This window comes from Neolamprologus multifasciatus, chromosome 17, assembly GCF_963576455.1.
Source record: "Neolamprologus multifasciatus chromosome 17, fNeoMul1.2, whole genome shotgun sequence".
NCBI classification, from domain to species: Eukaryota; Metazoa; Chordata; class Actinopteri; order Cichliformes; family Cichlidae; genus Neolamprologus; species Neolamprologus multifasciatus.
The window spans coordinates 27,524,709-27,545,054 of record NC_140455.1 but is presented as its reverse complement, the minus strand read 5'-3'; the positions used below and the strand labels follow the sequence as shown (position 1 = coordinate 27,545,054).

The 20,346-nt window shown below is 38.5% G+C and overlaps 1 protein-coding gene across 1 annotated transcript in view; it reads left to right on the top strand.

Annotated features, from left to right (window-relative positions):
• Positions 1-20,346, top strand: part of exoc4 (exocyst complex component 4) — a 135,029-nt gene that overhangs the window by 23,110 nt on the left and 91,573 nt on the right. The window contains exons 9-10 of the mRNA XM_085138404.1: positions 4,061-4,206; positions 5,030-5,118. Of these exons, the coding sequence (XP_084994530.1) occupies positions 4,061-4,206; positions 5,030-5,118 (235 nt within the window). The remainder of the gene's footprint in view (positions 1-4,060; positions 4,207-5,029; positions 5,119-20,346) is intronic.

Here is a 20,346-nt window from a genome sequence, read left to right as displayed (position 1 = left end):
GTTGATCCATATAAATGCCTCTACAGCATTTACAGTATTAGTGGGAGACAGGTAACAGGCCAAAACTACCTGCCACCTGCAACATTTCAAATCAACCAACATTTGATTGATTATTAGCTGCCTGTGATTAATGTTGGTACCATCCTCACACACTGAGATTGGGCTCTAAGTTTGCATGCATGAATGCTATATTTGGAACAGTCAGTGCTAAGCAACTAGGTTGTGCCTTGTTTGTGTTCAACAGACTCTGGACAGCATGGCATGACTGATTGTAGTTTGCTTATATGATATGTAGATTGCTAAAGTTGAGATCCGTGGCATTAAGAAATAACTTGCTTGTCATTTTATAACTCGAAACCAAACTAAAACGCTCTTGACAAGTGACAAGGATGAATTCATCGGCCTCTTAAATGGTTCTGTTTTTCTTTATAATTAGTTTTCACACTGTAGAGTAAGAGTAAGATGTATTTAGTCACCACCGCTACAAATTAAAACGCATTTTCATTGGTTTGGCTTTACAACAAAGTAACTTTGTTAGGAGCAATGAAATCTTCATCAATGAGCCATCTCCCTAATGGATAAATAAATAATTTGAACATTTGATGTGAAGAACTTTCGTAAGTTAACAACTCTGTAGCATACTTTGCAGAGGACTGTGCCTTCGTCAGAGACTTCTTAAGCAGAGATGACAAAACAAACTCTCTTTGTAAACTTCACTCAAAGGTGTTAAATCAGCAAATACTAACTAGTTACTTAAGTACTTGTATTCTCTCTGGGTCTTTCTCCTCATTTTCTTTATCTCCTTTTTCCGATTAGCATTCTGTTCAGTTTTCACTTCCACCTATAATCCTTTGCTCTTTCTATTTTCCACAGCTCTTTTGCACCGTTATCTCCCCTTCTTTTCTTCTCCCGTTCGGTGTTGCTTTCCACCTCCCATCCCTCTCTGCCTCTATCTTTCTCTCTGTCCTAACAGTCCAGTTAATTGCCTCCAAAGTTCACTCTGTCTCTGGGCTAATGCAATTTAAGTAGGGTCGGAGCCCCTTCATCAGCCCAGCGCTGGCATTTCATTAAGTCTGCTTGGGTGTTAGCTTGCAAGCAAGTCGGGGTTTCGCTCCATCAGCTCATCATTAGTAATTAATACACTGATAGGATTAGCTGCAGCATGAGGCTAGTGGCAAGTGGTCGCTCTGTTGTTGCCAGTTGGAGAGGGCGTGTGTAATATGTTTTCCAGCTCTGTATGTGATCAGGGGAAGTGTGTTGGCGAGAACAGTTAGCTTGTGTATTTACACGAGTGTCTGTGACCAAAACCCATATTTTCAGTCTTGTTTAATTTATATGTTGTAAGTTATAAAAGATTTTTGGGTCCTTTTCATTTTGGGTCCATTTTGGCTTAAAAGGCATTTTAAAAAATTTCCAGTAAAACATCTGCATTTAACTAAATCTAACACAAGATTTTACCTGAGATGATGCGATCCACATCATATTTCCATGGATGTGCACTTGGATTAATATGAATTTTAGTGACTGAAGGCTTTCCCGTACTTGATGGGAGGGGTGCTCTCCGCAGTGTTAATTACATCATTATGGTTGGGATGGATCTCCATCTGCTCAGCCATTACTCCTGTCCCATTCTGGGCTGACCCACACTGCGTCTCAGAATTAGACACACACAGGCTAAATGGCCCTTCTAAATTATGAAGCTATTAGATATGGGAAGCTATTTTAGAACATATGTATTCACAGAGAGAGAGAGAAATGAAGAAGGGTGAGAGAGAAAGGAAAAGATGAGGTAGAGAGAGCAACAGAGAAAAAATAGAAATGTGAGAAATGAGAGATGACGCCCTAAGAGATTTTGAAAAATGAGACAATGAAAGAAACAGACGGAATGTGCAGATAGAATGATAAAGGAGAGGAAGTGAACTTTCTGAGTCTGGCCAGTGTTTCAGTGTGCTTGTTCTGGACTATTGTTAGAAATTGATAAGATTTTTATGAAGCATGATAAGACGTTGATAGATCTCACCATGGATCACGCAGACAGATCAGAGAAATAGATGACAAGAATTTTTTTCGGCAGTCATCAATAGTGCCCAGTCATGTCGTTGGCTGCCTTCTGTCCAGAGGTCTGTTCTTCATAATTATTTGTGATGCATGTTTATGCTGAAGGCCACAAAAAATATAAAAAAATATAAAGTTTATACCAGCCCTTTTTTGTTTTGTTTTGTTTAGTCTTTTTTTTTTTTTTTAGCAGACTCTATCTGCAAAAAAAAGTCATCTAAAGTTTCAATTTCCCATCAGATGTGATATGAACGCATGAGTCACCAAAAGGTTTGTGGGTTTATTCAACCAAAAATAATAGTATTCTAGAAAATAGATGTTTCTCCACAGCTGCCACAAGAACTGTCAAGAAATCAAAGGGAAAAAAACAACAACAAACAAATCTACATTGGTTATTTTTTTTGCAATAAAGCTTTGCTTTAAAGCTCTTCATTGAGCAGCAGTACTAGAATAGGATATAAAATGGAAACATATTTATTGTCACTGTAACATGTACAGTGAAATTTAGTGCAATCTCAACAGTGTATAGATCAACAGTCATATAAAGCTATATAAAAATTAAATAAGAAATCAAAACAAAAAAAAAAGACAAAAGCAAAGTCACGTGGACAGCATGTAGCAGCATGTGATCTTTCTGTAAGTCTGGCTATGAAAACCCAAATTATCCAAAAAGTTAATATCTAACTCATAAGTTTTTGAAGTCATTTTTTTATAACCAAACTAGACATGACAATGAGGCTATTTTCTTTTTCCTGTTATCAATAAAGACACCTGCTGTACAAAGACCTTAGGATATAAAAAAAGCTCTACATGAATAATCTGACAACAGAACTGAGCAGGAGGGTCAAGCTCCAAGGATACGATTGTGAGTCATTAGTAAGCCTAAGCACTTCATGTTACCATATCAGAGTTTAGGTAGTATTAAGATAAAGCATATAAATGGTATACATATAAGAACAACAAAAAAAGGAGTTTCATCATTTTACATTAAAACATGATACAGGTGACTTTGTGACATTTAAAAAAAAAAGTTTTATTCAGAAAGACTCCTTAAGATGAGTTTGCATAATTGTTATATAAATGTACATTTTATTATCACAAATCTCATTTTTACTGTTACTAAGAAACAGCCCCTTGAAATAGATGTTTAACTTGTGCACTGCTTGTGCTATTTTTGTACAGCAGAAAAAATGTTAAAAAATGTAAATAATGAAAATATTTAAAAGTTAATAATTGGTTGTGATTCTTACTGCATTATTTCTGCAGACCAACTAAAAGAAAACACTAAAATATTTACTCCAGAGACCAGTTGCTGGACTTTTTAGAGAGGAGTGTGTTTTATTGTTATCTGACAAAGTTGCTCAACATTCCTGATTCTTCTTTGTTTTATTATTAATGATAAACCAAAAGTTTTTAGTTTAGAAACAGGCAAATTCAGCAGCTGGACTCCTCTATACTGCCATGCCTCTGTAATAGATGCAGTACGTCGTTTAGCGTTAACTTACTGGCATCTTCTTTGCATGATAACATTTTAACCTTGTGGATGGCCCATGCAATGATTTCCATAACATGCCTGTCTTTAGTGCAGCGCCGCCTGAGGGCCTGAAGATCCAGTATTGATTTTAGGCTTTGCATACATATATTTCTTCCATATTCTCAGAACCTTTTGATGAGGTTATGTAACGTAAATGATGAGATATTCAGCGTCTTCACCACTATTTGTAATTTTTGCATATTGGTGAACCTCTAGCCCTCATTACTTCTGAGAATCTCTGCCTCTCTAAGATGTTCTTTATATACCCAATCATGTTACTGACCTGTCGCTAATTATTTGCAAAATGTTCCTCCAGTTCTTTGTTTTTGTGTACCATGCATTTTGGCTACATTTACCTTGTGATTAGATTGACTTAAATATATTTCCCCTGCATTAGAAACAATTTTTAGTTCTTAAAAACTGTTTCTTCAGATTTTTATGTTTTCACTCATTGTTTTTTGTATTGCTTAGGTTCTGCTTATGGAGTACTTGGATGTGAAGAACAGCCGCAGTGCTACGGAGCCCTCAGCTCAGCACTCCTATGCGAGCACTGGCAGTGAGTTTGCTGCCTTTTTTGCAAAGAAAAAACCACAGCGTGCCAAGCAGTCGCTCTTCAAGTAAGGATCACATTACTTTCTCTAATGTTTGTGTTAATCCAAGTTTGAAAAAAAAGGCAAGAAAGAAAAGCATGTGAAACACAAAAAATAAAACACCAGAGTCTAATGATCTATGTAGCTTAAAATCTGTTGAATTATACTTTGAGACCAGCTATTCTTAACTGTACTTGTAGAGCGGTGTGTTTCTTCCTATTAGCGGTGCACTGAGGATAACAGAGGAGCGGTATCGAGCTCTTAGCATGTTTTTATGTGAAGGGTCCTTAGCTAACCATTAATCAGTCATGTATTTCTCAACTAATTAAAGGGGATCTACAATGCCCATTTCCAGCTTCATATTTTTCTAGTTGGATTATAACTAAAGAATTATTATTCTTCAAAAGAATTATTATTTGTCTTTTACTGGGTCTTGCTGCACTCATCTATTATGAAATAAGCTGTTTTAACTCACTTAAGGTCAAAGTCCCTTTAAAAAAAGTATTTCCTCTGATTGGCTCCCTATTGCAGCGTTAAAGGATATCCCTTCTCAATAATATCATACAAAGCCAAGATTAGAAAAAATGGTCTGATGCTGCCCACTTACAGCACATTGAAGCTTAGCTCACGGGTACTTAACCCACAGTTGCAACACTATATGCCAGTTATTAAGGAAAATCAGAATAGTTTTACCTTTCGTACATCTGTACAGCAACAGTTACTACTAACTTTACAAAATGTGTTTATGTATGAAATTCTGGATTTAAATTCCATGTATGTCTCATTTTCACACCTTTGAGTATTATGCTGATATGTTGTTCCCCCTTGTTGAACCTTTTGCCTTTTGTAGGTTTGAATCATCATCCCATGCCATCAGCATGAGTGCCTACCTGAGAGAACAGAGGCGAGAGCTCTACAGCAAGAGTGGAGAATTACAAGGTGAGGAGAGGGATGGATGGATGAACTGAGCAGTTTAAAGTAGAGAGGGAGAGAGCTGATTCTCTAATACAGACAAGGGACAGACTGAAAGCAAAACCTGAACCCTTGAACCTATAGTGAGGACATCGGGTGTCTCTGTTATGCTGTGGTAGACATTTTTACGGGGTGGTTTGGTCCACTTGTCCCCTCAGAGAAAACGATTGCTTGGAATCGGTACAAATTTGTTCTGACTGGTCACCCTTGTTCTGTGATGAACCATTTCTATACTGATAGAAGGGAACAACGATAATTGAAAACTATGACTCATATGCTATGGCTTCAGCAGTCCTAGTTCTCAGCTTAATTGAACACCTGACATGTAAGACAATCCTTTTCACCGTGATGGTCAGAAGTTCACACCTTAATACACTTAATCTTCTTATTTTCCTTTAAGTTTCCAACCATTTCTTGGTATATGATAAGTGTGGATTGATGGCAGGAGGAAGAGATAAAAAGGTATGACATGGCCAGATGGTGTGAAAAGTACTGACGGAATAGCAATGGAATGAATTGGATAAGAATTTTTTCAACTTGTGTGATAATAAAAGAGCAGCATGAACATAGAGAGGTCATCTAAATGGATGAAAAGAAGGACAGCGGTTATGGAAGAAAAACTGTAAAAAAGACATAAAGACGTGGACCTTGCTTTGAATAGGAACACAATAGAAGAAGGTTGAGGAGGGTGAGGGGTATTAGGTCATGTTTGGCTAAGATAGAGGTGTCTGCGGTGGAAGGATGGTGATGGAAAAAGTTTGGTAAAGAGGAGGAATGATAGCGTCAGAGAGATGTGACTACAGTGCTGTGAAGATGGGGAGGACATGCTGCAGTTCGAGAAGTCGCACTTAAGAAAAAGGAAAGGCAGACAACAGGAGTGTGAAGAGGGAAATGGCGATAGATTGACGAGATGCACAGAGCGGGGTGACTTTGCAGAATCCGCCTACAGGGAGAGGCCTTGAAAACCTCTCACTCACACTTTCACACACGCACAAAATAGCACAGTGAGTGAGCTACACAGCCAGACCCTGGAGAGTCTAAACTGTTGTGCTGCCCCGACTTCTCTCTTCTCTATGTCTTTCCTCTCCTCCTCCTCCTCTCTTTGCCTGGCTCTGCTCCTCTGCCTGTGACCTTGAGGTTTCAATCAGCAATGCCTGACAGCACTGTTTGCTGCTGTCTGTTGCTATGCCTTTTTTTCCCCACACCAAATACCTTGTTGACATAGTATAGATAAAATAAAAAGGTAATTTGAAAAGACTAGTTGATTTAAAAAAAAAAGTGCAAAAGAGATCCTCTACACTGTCTGCACAACTTCTTATAACTATCAGGGGTAAACTGTATAAATAATGCGGCATTGATTAGGCTAGTCTAGATATTTAGCTTAAGGCTGAAATTACAATGCCGGCTGTACTTCTTTTCTTGACAAGAAATGCCCCTCATACTGCACTGTCTGTAAATATATGCAAAATCTACTACCCCAGCTCCCCACTGCTACAAAACGAGCAGCGCTGATTAACTGTCGATGAAGGAAAACCCCCAAATGGTCTTCATATAATGGCGCTTTTTTTTTCTTCTTCCATCTGTCGGTGCCTCAGAAAGAAGGTGGAAAAATATTTTTTTTGACTGGCTGAATGCCTCAAGGGTTTATAAGAAGATGAGATTTCTCTGGGCTTTCATTTCACCTGTCACAATGCGTAGCGCCGACCACAAGCCCAGGCCAAGGCCTGAATGGCTGAAAAGAGAATGAAGGAGTAAGAAATCATTTAGAAAGTGAAATAAGTCAGCTGTGATGGAGGGAGGGGAAAGATGGATGAAGGAGGAGGGAGGTTAAAAGTCATTGTTTTCATCAGGGTCTAGCGAAGAAGCCATTAAGAGCTTTCTGAAGGAAGAAATTAGAAAAATATGTATTGAGACAGTGTGGAAAGGGAGTTTTTCTCTCTCTCTCTTCAAATTAAACTTACCATAGGGAAGGAAGGTGAGGAAAAGAGTTAGCAATGAGAGATTGAGTTGATTAATTCTTCTAGCTCTGGGATTACTCAACACTTAAAGCTTAGTCATGTGTGTCCTTCTGTCTTTTTACTTGGAGTTTCCTAAACTCCTTTTTTTTCCCTCAACGGTCTGCTTCAAGTCAATATAGTTATTAACTGAAACGCTCACCAACAGAGTCTTGGAAATAAGAGTTTGATTGTTCATTTTAAATCCAGCTATGCACCGTTAACAAATGCATAAAAATGGTAATGCACAAACTTCTCAACTTCAGATACTTTTGAATTTTGCACTTTCTGGTGATACTTTCTGGAGATGCACCACTACAGAATTTCAGGGCCAAAGCAAAAACAAAGAAATATTTTTTTATCTTTGTAGACTTATTTAACTGTTTCAACAGACTAATTACTTTCAGACTTTTCTGTATTTATTTTTATAAGCATGTGTGGAATACAAAAGCCAAAGAATAATTTTAGATGCAGATTATTGTTAACCTACAGTACTGAAAGATACCAAGCTTTTTAAAAAAAATAAAATACAAATCAAGTTAGATTAGGTCTTCTTCTATCCTCAAAGCTTTAGAGTTTAGCTAATCTTCTGACACATAGGTAATTAGGCTGAACTGTTACCAGCAATTAGTGTCACAATTAAAAGCACAGAGGAGTGACATAGAAAAATCAGCATTCATGGCTGGGTTTTTAAGTTTGTGTAGGATTTTTCTTTTCTTTTCTTTTCTTTTGAAACTGAACCCTCTATTTAGTGAGGTCTTACTATTCTGGTGCAATATGAAAGAGGACTGGCTCAGTGGAGCCATTTGGAGCACGATGACCTGACTGTCTTCTGTGTGGCCCCATTTGTTCTGCCTTTACGAAAGGCCTCAAGGACATCCTAGCTGCTTTTTGATAATGTGAAAGCTCATTGTGTTCCCTTAGGGCATAAGAAAATAACACAGAGGAAGAATAAACTACGACTACTGAGGGGAGTTATATTTTACACTTTTCTCTTGTGTATCCTGAAAAATTATTTCAGCTCTCAACAAAATTTCTGGAACAAAGTTAACAATACTTTGAGTTTCTGTTATCATTATCTTAAAGCCCCTGAGCTATTGGGCATCCTTGACATTTTATATGTGATCACATTAATATAAAAGACACTTGCTTTTGGGTAGGTTTGTCAAACAGTGACCAAAGAGTCAAATGCCATCATTCATTAAAAAATTAACCATTTTAATATTGCATTGCCTCCACAAACCAAAATAAGAGGCACAACTGCTTCTGTAGGTTCGTTCATTTTAACACCGACATGCCTTTTACATACTTACACATAAAATAATTGGGCTTGCTTGCATTAATTATACAGGGCAATTAATTGTGAAATATATTTCTTTATCAAGCCATCTGGCTCCTGTATTGCATCAATCTTTTTCTAAGTTAGCCATTTAATATGGCTTATTGAGTATATTTTGATATAGCACAGTTAAGGTTCCACAGTTTTGTTATCTACTGATCAAAATCAGGTGCATTAAGTGCAGTCTCTTTACCCAGGTTAGGTTAGTTGTTATTTGAAGTGTCGCAGGTTTAAATTGACCCCCATTGGGTCTTATCACTTGAGACTTTTGAATTGTGAAGATTTGGTTTTTTTGAAGCCATGATTTACAACTGTTAAGTTAATTACTTATTAACTGTTAAGCTAATGCACAGTCTTGGAGCACCATGCCAGATCTTGTCTCATCGGCTGATCAGGAGAGAGGTGGTGGATCAGCCCACAACCACAGAGGAGGAGCTCGTTTATGTTCTGGGGCCACAGTCAGTAAGAATACCATTGGTAACACACAACGGCATAATGGACATTGAATCTTCTTAAACCACTGGATTAAGAAGAATGAATCTTGCATTGTCCTGCTGCTTAAGAAGGCACATGTACAGGCCCCTCTGAAGTTTCCCAGTTTATATCTAAATGATTCCGAGTCTGGGAGCAAGTCCTGTGGTAAGATGAAACCAAAATTGAGCTCTTTGGCATCAACTCGACTCACTGTGTTTGGAGGAAGAGAAATGCTGAGTATGGCCCAAAAAACACCATTCTCAGAGTCAGTAAAGTCAGAACACTGAAGATAGTTTGTCGATGGGTCTTCCAGCATGGCAATGACGCAAAAAAAACTGCTTAGACAACAAAAGAGTGGCTAAGAAAAAAGCAGGTGTCCAGACCTCATCCTATAGAAAATTTAAGTTATCAAAGTGCAACCAAGAAAGATAAAGGATTTAGAGAGTTTCTGTAAAGATTAACATGATTATTTCGCTCAGTGACGTACAAATCAATCTCTAACTTGTAGCTATGTAAAGCATTTTTACTGGATTTTTGTTTGATATTCTTTCTCTCTTTATTCAAATGAAACTACCATAAAAAATAAAGTCTGTTCATTATTTTGTAAGTGGGAAAGATTACCAGTTCAGCAGGTAATCAAATAATTTATTTCCCCACTGTATATTTTTAAGCTACTTTCCTTTTCCCCCCCTTTTATCTGTTTTAATGTTTTTACTTTTTACAGAAATAAAAAAGCTAAAAACTTTAAAATGGAAAATAGAATGACTCGTTGTAGCTCACCGTCAGGTGTTGAAGTAACATTCCTCCTCTTACTTACCCTAATAACAGTAGTCTAAAAAATTCTCCCTAAATACCTCTCTCTCCCTTATCTCTGCACCTGCAGCAATGTAACTTAAGCTTGAAGGAGTGAGAGCTGCCCCTACACCACACAGCTGTTCTGACTTTGCCACAGAGTGCATGCTGCCCCCAGCAGCAACTTTGCATTCTATGTAGCTCAGAACACAGATGCCTGCTGGTAGTGCTGCTTTTAAAAAAATATACTTATTATAATCAAATTTAGAGTATTCGTTGGCAGCACTACTCTGGGGTGATGTGATAGATGAATAGCTGGCGTGTAGACGACAAGCTTGCTTTGAACGGCGAGACAGACTGGTCAGATCTTTTGGCGAATGCCATTCACTTAATTTCGTCACACATTTTCTCTCTCTCGTTTGTTTGTCACTATCAATTAAGGCCAAAAATTGCAAATAGTAAAAATAATGCCAAACACACACACACACACACACACTTGTTCTGAAAGGTTACAGTGTTTGTTGTACTGTTGTACGAGTTCCAGCCTCTAATGTAAGTAAACATTATTGCGAGTAGCAGTATTAATGTGTTATGGTTTTGTAACTTTTCCACAATCAGAAATCTGTAATGGGTTTGAAATTAATATGCTCTGTAATGTATGTCTCCCAAGTTTTGTATACACACGCATCTATCGTTACACATGTGCACACAGCTACACAGGCACATGGTCACATGCCCAACATACACATTCAAACACACTGGAGGACTTAATTGCTTGCTTTCTCATCTTGAACGGTTCAATTAATCCAATGCTTCATCTAAAGACTCTATTACATCTCCATATGTAGCCACATCTGGAGTATGTGATTGGAACGCATGTATGTATATGAGACTGCAAGTTAGAGTTTATATGTTGTGTAACCTTTATACACCAAATCCTCAGTTGTCTGTCTAAATGTGCATATACTGTGTGTGGGTATGCTGCTAGCCTTTGCAAACCACTGCTTCAGAATCAAAGAACCTCATCCAGATTCAATCACATTTCCTATGAATAAATGATGAAAATAGCAATTTTCTAGCCATAGATGTGTCACCACTCCCTCATATTCCTCTGCTTATCTCACAGCCTCTACACGTTTACACCCTCCTCCTTTAGTTTTTTATTGTGTCTTTGTTGTGTGAAGGCATCAGAGTATGCCAGTGGTCATCTGGGAGGTGAAGTGTGAATAAATCCTAATAACTCCTACAGTCTTGCGACACACCATAACGCATTTAACGCCTTATTTTTTTTTCAAATTTTATTTCTCTTTGTGCCGTGGTCGCTCATTGTATTTTGTACTATATTGCCTTGCCCCGGGGCATGTTTGAAGTGACAGCCCCCCCGTACACAAAGCCAGCCTGTCGCCACATACTTGCCCCATATGTGCACATAACCAAACATACACACTTTAAACTTATCAATTTCCTTGTAGGTGTGCGCACATACTCCTTCTGCCAACACTCCAACCTCTGACCTCCCCCTCTCTCTTTGGAAGTGTTCACAATCAACTCAGTTCCAAATCTATTTCACACATTCCCTATTTCCCTTTTGATATTCAAATAGACTTGTTCACAATGTGTCTGGCACAGAAAACAGTCTGTTTGAGTCTCCCTGCACAAGCATTGTAGTTACAAACAGCTTTCCTTCTTGCCCAACCTTAATACCCAATGCTCAGTCTGAAGTACATAAAAAAGCCTATGTTGTATTAGGGGCTTCTTGTTCATGCATAATAGCATCATATTCCCACAACGGGAAGGAAACGGGGAAAGATAGAGGTGGAAGAGAGTGGGATGATAGAAGTGGTGTTCCTTGTCAAACTGATTTGTACACCCCAAAGGGGAGAGAGAGAAGAGGTGCAAATGGAAAAACGTCTAGCGGGAGACATGGGTGTGGAGGTGATGCTGGGTGGGATATTAGGGGCGGGACTGGCAGGTGTTGTAAGCCACGTGTTCAGATAATATATGTGTAAGACTGGCATGGTCCTGCCAAGTGATGTGTGATGTTACACTCTTTCTCTGTGGAATATATTATGGTTAGGACAAGGTTATTTTTCAGTCTCACTTGGACCACTCAAAAGAGTGATGGGGCATTTACAGCAGGCTGTTACTAACTCTCCAAAACAGTACTCGTACACTAATATTGCTCTTTTCTGTTTAGATCCTCAGGAAAACTAATCCGTTTTTAAGGTGTAACCTAACACTGAGCCCAGTGAACATGACACTATGCTTTCATTGGTTTTTCACAGGTCATACTTCAAATCTCCTTAAATCAATTTTTATTGTAGAATCACTGACTTGTCTTCTCAATTAATCTTTTTTCCAGTCATTTGCTGTCCTCATTTGTTGGCCGAATTCAAGGATAATGGTTGTTCACTTATCTTGGAAAGTGATCAATACTTGACTTCCACTGACCTTGCAATTCTAATTTATCATATTCATTAATGGAATCTTAGATAGAATTGAACTTTGTCTGGGAAAAACTCAATAAATGTTACAGGATTATGACTCTGGAATGTCAAACATATTGGCTTAGGTACTGTTGATACCCCAACTACTACTACTTTTTTTAAAAAAATTTTTTTTAAATTTCCTCTACTTCTTCACATTGATGCTCTCTCACAATTTAGGATTCATAGTAATCCTTCTTTTTCTGGTATTTAATTACTCTACTTGTTTGCTACTTTTAATATAAAAATTCAGCTTCAGTGTCATGTAACCAGATTGAATTTATATGCACCCTTTTTCTTCAAGGCCAGACCTTTATTAATCACTTTATTTTAGTAGTAAAATTATGGGATTTCCTCAAGTTAAAATGTATTCTACCTTTTTTTAACAAGAGATGTCAGTGGAAAGTTATTTATGTTCTTTATCACAATACAGAGCAGATCTGCATGTTGCAGCACACGTATTACTGCAGATGTTTCGGCTCACAGTTGTTATTTTAAATGTGTTTGGACTCATCATGTTCAATTTGGCTGCACATAGATATCAGTGAAGTTGATGATACACGCATCCCTACATCCATTTTCTACTGCTTATCTGGTCTGGATCCCAAACATACACACATACACACATAAATATGCGCTGGATTTTCATCTGCTGCGGGACCAGTAATTGAATTACAACAGTTCTGTTGCTGAAATTAGAGTGGCGCACAGAACCAGTGTGGAAAATGAATGCGGCTTATAACAATAATACTGGGTCTTTACTATAGTGTACCTCACCAAGCCTCTTATTATGATAGTGATGGACAGAAGCACGATAATGGAAAACACATTTCATGCAGTTATTTATCGTATCTGCTGAAACAGAATTGATCCAAGTATCTTGCATATTGCACTCTGTGTCAGTTCATTTAGTTCTGGCTTTCCACTTCTAGACAAAATATGAATCACAGATTATTTAAACCCTAGCCAACAGCACCTGCTGGAATAAATCTCAGTAAAAGCACAACAGAAAAACTAAATGACAGCCAAATTGAATCCTGTATTCAGGGAGCTTGGACCAGAAAAACTGCTTTGATGTCTCATTCAGTTGTTTCATGAGAGTGATGACTGCCATTAAACTAAAATAATGATCACATGGCAGCAGCATTTAGGCGTGTAGACATGGTCATGAAGACCTGCTGGAATTCAAACCAAGCATCAGAATGGAGACGAAAGGTGATTTAAGCGACCTTTTCCTCGACATGGTTCTTGTTGCCAAACTCTCTCGTCTGAGTATTTTAAAAACCACTGAGTTTAAGCCAAAGTATGCAGAAGAACACAAAGCAGATGGGTTCCAGCAACACAAAACACTGGGTGCTGCTCTTGTCATTTAAAAATAGGAAACGGAGGCTACAAATGACAAAAGATCAGTATAACTAAATAGAAATTTGGTGATGGTTTAATGGTTTGTGGATATTTTCTCGGCACACTTTAGACCAAATACCCAGTAGCCCCTCTTGCGCTTCATATACTCACCTACCTGAGTACTTTTGCTGAACATGCAAGCTTTCGGGAGAATAACGTGCCATGTCACTAAGCTCATCTCAAACTAGTTTTTGATGATGGCAGTTCAAGTTCAGTGTACCTACATTTAGTGTACAAAACAGGAACAAACCTACTGTAACTAATAACCAACATCCTATCATTATACAACACAGGACACCCTCAGAGGTCCCGTGCCCACACTCCTATCGCTCAGAGCCATGTTGGAGGCATAAAACAAACTGTGTGGCAAAGACAAATATATGTGTGTTTTGTTTGGTTTTGTTTGGGGGGGGGGGGGGGTGTTTGTCTTAAATTCATCTAAGCTAAATAACTGGTACGATAAAACGCTCCTAAAACTAGAGCTGCTTTGACCAATAAAGTGCCTGGATAGCACATGCATAATTAAAAAATTTAATCTGGTGAGAAAATGGAATCTGGAGGAAATGTAATGACAGGGGGTGTAGAGGACAACAGAGAGACTAGAGCAAGGTTGTAATAGTTTACACAGTTCAGACATTTAATCAGAGAGAAAGTGCTTGGTGTATTTTCCTATCCTAGGGCTAATTTTAATCAGCATTGGTCTTACCGTTATTTGGGGCTTTGACTGTCGCCTTTGTGTTTACTTTTAATCTTACACTCGCTGATTGGAGAAGGTGGAGAGAAGAACAAATGAAAAAGGGACAGAGGAAGGGATGGAAAGAAAGGATGGAAGAAGGGCTTGTTGGACCTTAGCTGCACTTGTAGACAGACAGGTAAATACGTACACAGCTCTTGCTGTCACAGCGTGCAACAAATTCTTCAAGTAAAGAACAGGATACACAGTGTGCTGCCTAATTCCCTGCTGGGTGGAATGAAAGATGTAATGACATTTGCTTTTCTGGACAGTTGGTTCTCTTAGGTCTTTAAACATGTGTACATAGATGTATGTGTATCTTGCTATCCTTCACAGAGCATCCATTGCATGAATTTCTACCCCTAAGAAGAATCTCTCCTCAGTTGTTTCAACCATTTATTTTTTCTTGAAAGGGTTTGCTGGGGCAGATGGTTTTGTATTGTTGGTGTACAGATTGTATAAACCCTCTGAGACAACTGTTATATTGGGGTTATATATAAAATTGACTGTTATAGACTAAAGCACTTTGGGTAAAAGCATGATATAAATGCACTCCATTTACCATCTCCATTTGGGTTTGGCAGTCTAATGACTAGGGCATGTGACATGTCTAGTTCTATATGGAAAAGAAATTGAAAGAATGATCCTTTTTTGTATATCCTAAACATTTGCTGTTGTACTGAAGTTTTTTCTTTTCCAAATGGGATCTGGTCATGCAAGAGATGAGGACTGCTGTTTTGTAAGTGATCAGTGGCACAAAACTGTATCACCAAAGTTAAACTCAGATGGGCTCATTGGACAATGGAAAATTGGAATAATGTTGCCTGGTCTGATGAGTTTCTATTTCTACTGCGACATTCAGATGGTAGAGTCAGAATTTGAAAACTGAAAGCATGGACCCATTCTGCCTTATATCAACAGTTGTTAGTGGTGTATTGGTGAAAAGGATATTTTCTTGGTCACTGAAAATATACATAAACATAACAGCCTACCTGACAATTTTGACCACTATATCTTCTGATGACTGCTTCCAGCAGGATAGCGTGCCATGTCACAAATCTCTGATATTCCCAAACTTGATTTTTGACGTGACGATTAGTTTACAGTACTCGAATGGCCTCCACAATCACCAGCTCTCAATCCAGTAGAGCGCCTTTGGGATGTGGTAGAACAGATGATGCTCATCATGTATATAGTGCTGATAAATCTGCAGCAACTGTAAATATGGAGCAAAATCTCTGAGGATTTTCCAGCACCTAGTTAAAGCTATGCTTCGAAGATATCAGGCAGCTTTGTAGGCACAGACGAACAGATATAAAAGATACATATTACAGGTAGATAAACACAGTACATACGTATGTATCTACTTACGTACACACTTACTTACACATTTACTTACCTATGTACCTGCACATTTTATTTATCCCCAATGTGGAATTCTAATATCCAGCTTCTTCATTAAAAAAATATAGAGTGTATATTTTGTTTATACACTCTCTCTCTATATATATATAGTCTATTTCAGTGTCCAATTCCATAAAATATTGTGCCCAACTTAAAGTCGTAGTTGTAGGTTTGAAACCATTTTGAATGCATGCATAGTTGTATCTGTTGTGAATATGGTGCTTGAACCACAAAAACTTATGCGGGTTTAGTATCAGACTCAAAAAGCCTATGGAGGTTTCATGGTGTTTTGCAAAGAATGATGCATGATGTGCATTTTAACAAAAGAATAGAAAACGAAAACCTAAAATATGTAACCAGTGTTTCACTTAATCTATGCATAGCCAGGTTTTTGTAACACTACTACCATGAATTGGCAGATCAGTGACATTGGTAAAGTTTGAAAGACAGACAACATACATTGTAAACATCTCCTTCTAGAGTGAATTTTTGTTTTACTTCAGCTGACAGATGTGAATTAATTACAATCAAGACCAAGGAGAGACACTGTATGCCACAGTGACACTTTTAATAATTAATCCTGCTCAATTTACACCTGAATTTATTTATACTATAATTTATTGATTCTCAGCTGTAGGGTGGATTTGGATGCCTGGTTGGTGAAGCAGGAGATACCATCCCATCAAATTAATTTTAATAATAGAAAACTCTCATTAAGACGCAATCAGACATGAAGACAGTCTGAGTGGAATGGGATGCCCGGAATTGACCAGAGAGTCATACATTATTGAAGCAAGAACCAATCTTATTCAAATAGCAGGATTCAGTTTAGTGAATATGCAGATGCCTGCCAGAGTGATTCCTTTGCAAGCATGTACAAAAATTTAAATATATATGATTTGTACATGGGGTATATTACCTGAATTGATCACTCAAAAAATAATTTTCATAGTATAACAGCGACAGACATATGAGGCCATTAAGGGGGAAAATTGGATTATTCTGTACATTCCTTCCTATTTGCACAATTTAGACTGCAATATGCAGTGCTGGCTAACAGTTCAGATTAGGGACCTCAATCAAAGGAAGAGCACTGCCTCACTTTATTTATTTATAGAACAGCGATTACTATAAACACTGTGCTAAAGTGCAGATATTGAAGAATCCTACTGGTCGAGTTACACCTTCTATGCATTAACAACATTTAAACAGAAGTGTTAGTTTAATAAATTCAGCTAATTATTTTTAGTTTTGTGAGTCCACATTTTGTGTGTTAAAGGACCGTTTGAGTTGATTATGTCAGCATCTTGCTTCCCTTTTGCCAGTTTAAATCAGAATCTATCAAGAGCAATTGTAGATATCTTTGATTGTCTTGAGCCGAACATTTGGTGAGAGACACACAAACTGAAATGTGTTTGACTGTGACCACAGCTGATTCTTTGTTTTGAGGTAAAAACATCAGGCAGTATGTTTTATGTATTTTGTATTTCAAATTGAAATTTGTGGATTGCATTGTAAATGGCTGTTTGGCACAGAAGCACAGTCTTTGTAGATTTCATTTTAAATTTATACTGTTAAGCTGTGCATCTATTTCATGCAAAAGTTACCAACATGGGTAAATTTACCATTATCTTAATTATCAAAATATGTGGTAATGCCTTCTGACTTAAAAAAATCCTTAAATTTCACTTTAGCCTCACTGATTCCTCTGGCATCTCAAAATAAGAATTTAAAAAACTAATAGTCAGAACATGACAAGAAAGCCAGTCGAAGGTACATTACAAAACAAGGGGGGGGGGGGGGGGGGAAACCTAGAGTCCCCCCAAAAAGGAAGGGGGGGTTGACTGTCAAACTACATGCTCATTGCCTAAAAGCACCTGACTGACAGGTCCTGAGTTTGGAAAGTGCTAAAGTGACTGACAGCTGTTTTCTTATAGACTTCTTTAAGACTAAAGGTCTTAGCAACCACAGCTATCACCATCTGGTGCCTTTCACACAAAATGCTGGTTTAAGGTACTTCTGCATTGGCTTAAATTTTTCCAACCTGGAAGCCACATCTTTCTTTTAATGGCTGTTCCTGCTTTTTGTCTTCAGTACTGCATTAGTTTTTGGTGCTGGAAGGATTAATCTGAGATTTTGGTCCATATTGAAATGATAGCATCACAGGGTATCAGCAGAACTGTCAGCTGCACATCCAAGATGCAAATCTGATTATTTTCTTCTCAGACAAATGGTGGTCTGGGAAAATCCCAGTAGATCAGCAGTGTCTGAAATGCTCAGACCAGTTTGAAGTTCACACCGATTCTTGGTTTGAACTTCAGGAGGACATCCACCTTTTGTAATTGGGAACATTATTGTGACAGAAGGCAATCAAAATATGTAAAGTAAAATATGTTTACTTGAATTGTTGATAACTTTGCTGTTATTGTATTTTGCAAGTGTGGATTATGTGTCCCAAAAATATGGAGCCAGTGTTTTAATTTGCAGATACAGATACCCACCAACAGAGTTTTAAGCACCTGGACTAACGACCTTGTTTGCTGCTGTCCCTTTTTTCCGTGTAGGCACACAAATTTACACTTGTGGACACAAAACTGCTTGAAACCACTTGTAAATTAGGGATTATTGCCGTTCCTTGGCCTGTCTGTCTTAGCTTTCCTCATCTCACCCTCTCCTGAAAACTTGCGGATGCATACAGAAACGTGCTGGTCTCAGGGGACACAGAAGTGTGTTAAGGAAGGCATCACATGTTCATTCTTTCCGTGCCTAAATCTGGGCAAGGCTGGAATTCATCACAGGATCTAACCCGTTTCTCATCAAACCCAGGAAAGTGTAGCTAATGCAATTTCACTAAGTCACTGCCTGACTTGATTAGATGTGGGCTGGAGAGTGCATGGTAAGACACCACAGGGGTCTGGATTGTTGTCACTGTGCGAGTGTATTTGAGCATATTGTGTCTATGTAATTTCAGCTGAGCCATTTGTTAGAGGCTATGTGACACTACACGCCTTACAATTGTGTTTGTGTGTTTAAAACATTTGCGCCATATGTATATGCATAACAGTATATTAGTATTTGTCTCTTTGTACTGTCTATAATTTATGGGTTTCCTTATTGATAGCTTTGTGTCATGTCTGCTTAGGTGTTTGTGTTGCAGACGGAGCAGTGACCCTCTAGGGGGATTTCAGGCAGATTTGGCCACATTAGAATGTGTCACTTCTTCCTTTCCAGTTTTCACTTGCCATCCGACTGAGCACCGTGCCTCCTCCACACGCACTCCTCTCACTAATCTCGGATCAGACCGCACACCAAGGGACACAAATGCTCATAGATATGCGTGCATATACAATCACACAGGGCTTGACAAACAAAATCATACTTTTACACATTATGTGGGGAGAGAGCTGGCACCAGTTCGGTGGCATCCTGACCTGAACCCGGAGCCACCCTGTCACGTCTAGACAACTCTGAAAAATCCCATGCATATTAATGCCCCCCTATTTAATATTCATCAGTGCTATGCCCTGTTGGCAGCTGGTCCCAGACCCCATGGATCAATGAGGTCTCTTCCTCGCTCCTTTGTCTGACACGGATGCAGATGTTTAGAGCATGAAATTAAATTGGTCACCGTCATTGGGAATACATACGTGGTAGTCTATTTGGTGTGTGTCTGAATTTGTGCGTCTGTGCGCTTGTTTGTGTGTAGCTGCCAGTTAGACAGGAGTCTGCAACATGTCGATGTTATTCATGGGAACTTAACTGTTTGCAAGTTGATGACGAAGAAACAAAAGTTTAGCCAGCTTTTTCCACATTGGTGATCAGTGAGTAAGAGAGAGGAGAGAAAGAAAGATAGAGAATATGATGGAGCAAGGAGGATGAGCAAGAGAGTGCGTTGGCGGCAGCTTTGTTTAGGAGCCTGTAATTGAGTCTTAATTGAATTGGCACCAAAGGACGGATGAATGGATAGAGAGATGGAGACAGACAGAGTTTGAGTGAATTGGACCTCATCTTTGTCTCCACTTAGCAACACGAATGTGGGCTTACCGTGCAGGCAAATTTCATGGCAACAGATCAGGATCAGAAACCCTTGAGTTAAAACTTTTGGATGGAATGAAAGCTTCTCTTGTCATTTTAATGAAACTGCGGAGAGTGTTGTCTCCCATACTTTTCAAATGAAACTTGTTCTATTAGAAATGTATAATAGAGGCCCGTACGGTTAACAATGGGTTGATATGCATTTGAATGCAAGGCTAGGCAGGCTGCACAGGTAATGCGGAACAGGCTTTAACACTATGCGAAGGTGTCTTTGTGTTATAGCACAAGCTTTGTGAGGCCATATTCGACATGGAAATGAAACAGAAGAAAACAGCAAAGTGAAGCTTTGTGCTGAACTGAAAATCATTTCAGGACACACTCATGCACACACACACCTAATTCAAAATCCTATCAAAGTAGCTTGGATCACCATCTTCTTTGATTTGTGTCCAGTGTTCTAACTTTTCTTACTCTGTGCACTTGACACCAAATCACACCTAATTTCATCTGACCAGAATATGACAGGTGCTGTAA